Source organism: Carassius auratus, chromosome 3 (genome assembly GCF_003368295.1).
Source record: "Carassius auratus strain Wakin chromosome 3, ASM336829v1, whole genome shotgun sequence".
Taxonomy (NCBI): Eukaryota; Metazoa; Chordata; class Actinopteri; order Cypriniformes; family Cyprinidae; genus Carassius; species Carassius auratus.
This window is the reverse complement of record NC_039245.1, coordinates 21,296,908-21,301,209: the sequence shown is the minus strand read 5'-3', so window position 1 is coordinate 21,301,209 and position 4,302 is coordinate 21,296,908. Positions and strand designations below refer to the sequence as shown.

At 34.1% G+C, this 4,302-nt stretch overlaps 1 protein-coding gene across 2 annotated transcripts; it reads right to left on the bottom strand.

Annotated features, from left to right (window-relative positions):
• antkmt (adenine nucleotide translocase lysine methyltransferase) lies at positions 1-3,666 on the bottom strand. Of its 2 annotated transcripts, none has more exons than XM_026213649.1 (7): positions 3,589-3,666; positions 2,649-2,713; positions 1,994-2,172; positions 1,809-1,913; positions 1,169-1,309; positions 758-808; positions 1-636 (listed from the first exon to the last, which is right to left on the bottom strand). In XM_026213649.1, the coding sequence occupies exons 3-7, from the start codon at positions 2,153-2,155 to the stop codon at positions 445-447; spliced, it is 651 nt and encodes a 216-aa protein (XP_026069434.1). In that variant the 5' UTR covers positions 2,156-2,172; positions 2,649-2,713; positions 3,589-3,666; the 3' UTR covers positions 1-444. The 2 variants fall into 2 exon arrangements, with proteins under 2 accessions (XP_026069434.1, XP_026069424.1); XM_026213639.1 differs by having other exon boundaries at positions 1,994-2,157.
• Positions 3,667-4,302: the final 636 nt, after the last annotated feature.

Genomic DNA, 4,302 nt, shown 5'->3' with positions numbered 1-4,302 from the left:
TTGCTTCTTGGTTGTTTATTGTGGTTTGCTCAACGGCTTCACATTATGAAACCCATCAGCTCGTGTACATGTTGAGTAAGACTGCAGTCACTCTGCATTTACAACACACAATTTGCAAAACAGCACATTCAATAAAGATGACTCAAAATAAATGAGCCTTATTTCCTTTTTCTTCTGTAAAAGAGAAATATTGTACACACAACTTTTTCTAGGTCACATCAAGAAACAGGAAGTGATCCGCGTGTTCGAACCCTTCAAGGAACACCCACAGACAGCAGCTTGGTTTTTGACATCTTATGTTTCGTTTCACTTAAGAGTGAAGGCATATTAAAAAGATGAATTAATAGCTTAAATATTTTAAAAACATTCTGTGCATCAAAGAACTCCATAAAACATGATAAAATGAATGCATAATAATAAGAAAGCACAGTTTTAAAATGTTTCTCAGCTGGTTTCCTCATGAACATCTTGTGACTGGTAGCGATGTCTCAGTTCTTGTATGTGATAGGCCCACGCTCTGTCCGCACCGTCACCCTCCACTTTACACGCCGTCCAATCAGGAAACGGAAAACGTCCCGCCACAATCAATGCATCTTCAGGCAGCTCGGCCAGTAACTTCTTTTGTAAAAGACTTAACTGATAAAGACACAATACACTCTATATGAGGGCTCAATAATATGATGCAAACACATTAAAGTCTTTGACTGACTTTATTCTAAGTCTTATGAATTGATTTAGGTATCACTGTGGTACTCACCACACTAGGGGCTAGAAATACCGTGACATTTTTATACGCCGAGAGATCAACCTGGAAGCACACACAAGCAAATATTACAAACAATATTGTGTACCAATCATATCTTGCTTCTGTATGAGAAACGAGAATGTGTATGAAAAGTTAAGATAGTGTAAGACAATAGATCATAATATTATAGTTAAATATTTTGGGAGAATAATATTAATGCATATGTTATTTGGAATAATATATATATATATATATATATATATATATATATATATATATATATATATATATATATTTTTTTTTTTATACACACACATATATATCCCCCCATACACACACACATATAATATATACTAATTTTTTCTGTTTTATTCTATTATATGATATATAAATTAATATCGTATTTTGAGTGTTTAGATGTACCTTCCACAGATCTTCTCGGCGATATGAAATACTTTTATGTCGTCCAGCTCTCCACGCATGAAAATACGCGAGACGAACAAGCCAGGGATTGAGCTCATAACCAACTGCTGGAGAAAAGCCCTTAGAGCACGCTTCTAACACCTGCACATGAATAAAACAAACACAAGAGTTTGAGGTTGATTTTTAAAATATAAATTAATGCTTTTATTCAGTGAGGATTCATTTAATTGAAAAAAGTAATGGCAAAGACAATCATAATGTTACCAAAGATTTGCTTTTCAAATAAATTCTGTACTTTTCCACAGATATATCAAGCCTAATAACTGTTTTCAACATTGATAATAATAATAATAATAAATGTTTCTAATAAATGATTCAAAACAGTATATTAGAATGATTTCTGAAGGATCACGTGATACTGAAGACTGGAGTAATGATGTGGAAAATACAGCTTTGATCACAGGAATAAATTACATTTTAACATATATTAACATTGAAAATAATGATTTTAAATTGCAATAATATTCCACAATATTACTGCTTTTACTGTATCTTTGATTAAACAAAATGCAGCCTTAGTAAGCATAATATACTTCCTACAAAGCATTAAAAAATATAAAAAATTAAGAGGATGACTCACAATCCTGCCGTCCCCTGAGCCCAGGTCAGCGATGCCTCCGGATCGGCCCTTCAGGAGCGTCATGACGTTACTCACTTGAGCTCTGCTCGCTGGCATGTAAGGCACCTGAAACACAGCAGAGGTCATACACTGAGAAATCACTCCTCATGAGCAGCATGAAGACAGACACACTCCTCACATCTCACCTGTAATCTGAGCGGCACTCGGCGAAACCCCGGCATCAGGATTCCTGCCCAGACGGCATAAACCGCCAAACCTGTGCCCGCCGTCAGCTGCAGGACCTGCCAGCCGCCCAGCCGCCTCTCCTTGAACTGTGCCAGGACTTCCTCTTGTATGTCATCCTCCATGCCTATAGAAATGAGAACTGTATGACCACCATTTTATAATTTACACATCGTATTTTATGTTTACACATAATAATAAATATTTACATCACAGAACAAGAATGAAGATTGGAAGAATGACAAAAAGAACTAGTCAAAATGTGTTAACTTCAAATTAGTGGAAGAAGTGGAAATCAGGTTTAGGCATAACATAATGTCTTCAGAATCATTTGTACATGTGATAATTTGCTGAGAATCTAACAAATAGCTTTAATCTGACTCAAACAAAGACAGGAATCATGTCTTCATGCCACTGTTTTCTGCTGATTGAGGGATAATAATACTTCTTCACCTTACAAATGGTTGTTAAAAGCAAAAATTCTATAAAATGCATCGTATTTTGTGAGAAAGTGTGATATGTTTAAGGAAAATCAGGCACTATTTTTGGAATCAGCACCCCAAAATTAGTAAGAAATGAGTATTATGTGTTATACATTTTCATATTGCGTACACATACCTTTATACTGGGTTGATACCGTTTCCTGAAAAGTGGCTTTAGTGGTTTAAGTTACAGGCTTGGACCTGAATGTAGCAGGGCAAAGAAAAAAGTCTTTAGTTTCTTTTTGATCGATGAGGTTAAATTGCAGACTTTAAGACTATTTTATTACACGAATGGCATGGTTTATTATTTATTTAACAAACAGGACTTGAATCATCTGGCTGTTCAGTTCTTTTAGATATGTGTTTGTGTGTGTTACTGCTGGCACCAGTCACGAGGGCCAATGCATGAACTATATCAGAGACAAATACTGTGCCACTATCAGCACTATTAGTTCTGGTTCGCACTGTTTCATGTTTTTACAGAGGAGATATGGGGTATTTGGGAACTTATTTACTTGGGCTTATCATGATGTTGAATTTAAGTGCAATTAATTACTCATGTCATAATGTTATAATAATATTCTTATAACAAACACTTATAGGTTGTGTTTGAGGTATTTTCAGGAGATATGGAGAGTGTGGGTATAATTCACTTTTAGTTATGTAACACCTGAGCGTATTTATCTCTTTTACTCATAGAACATAATTTCCAATAAAGGCATTAGTCATCTTTTGACATGTATTTTATTGACACGTCTTCTCAGTTGTACAGTAAACGCAAATGTTAATGTAGTTCAAGTTTTCCACATATACGTTATAATGGCTAAAATGTTCATACTGAGCAGTCGCTGTGCCAAAAAACTACACAAAAATTCATAAATATAAAGAGACGATTGTCAAGGAAAGAAACATTCATATCTCTGGAGCTCAAGAACATTAGTTTTACTAATCATTTATAACACAGGCAGAAAGTCACAAAGTCATGCACTCAACGTGTTAAACTCATTATTTTTTAAAAGGAGATACGAGAAAAAATATAGAACCTTGACACAAACATTCCGAAACAAGCAACTAACCTTCACTGTACGCGTCATGAACATTTCTACAGCTAGTAAACAGAGCGTAAACTTCCGGTTTGGATATTTTTTCAAAATAAAGGTCAGTCGCCTGAACTCTGTACGTAACAAAATGTACGTAAAAAAAAAAAAAAAAAAAAAAAACACGAAACGTCTGTGTACTCACGCGTTATATGCATAGGCTATGTATGTATGTATTTATTATTTTGGGTTGCTTAACATTAAAATATCACATAAAATAAATATTTGATATTTTTTGTACATTTAAAAAAAATCTTCAAACTAATTGGAATGTCCTCTTTCTTTATTTTTTACAAAAAAATTAAAATTAGTAAATGTAGTTATTTTACACTATATGGCATACAAATTTTGCTGAATTATGACATATTACTTGATGTAAACTGTTTGGCTGAATAATTCACATATTTATCTAGCCGAGTCCATGAATGGTAATGAGTGAAATGATTACTCCATTTGTCCAGATGGTGGCGCTCTCATAAAGATGGGGGACCAGACTGGCATTGACCATTTATTTTTGTTTCAAACTTCAAAGCTTATTTCAAACCAAACATCAAACAAAGAATGTTACATCATGGAACACTTCAGACAGCTGTTGCATGAATTTGTCTGTGAAAAAACACAATTATATAAAGATTATCCTAATTCACAAATTGATTTATGCAAAATAACAATTCCGACTGTCAGTTTATGAAA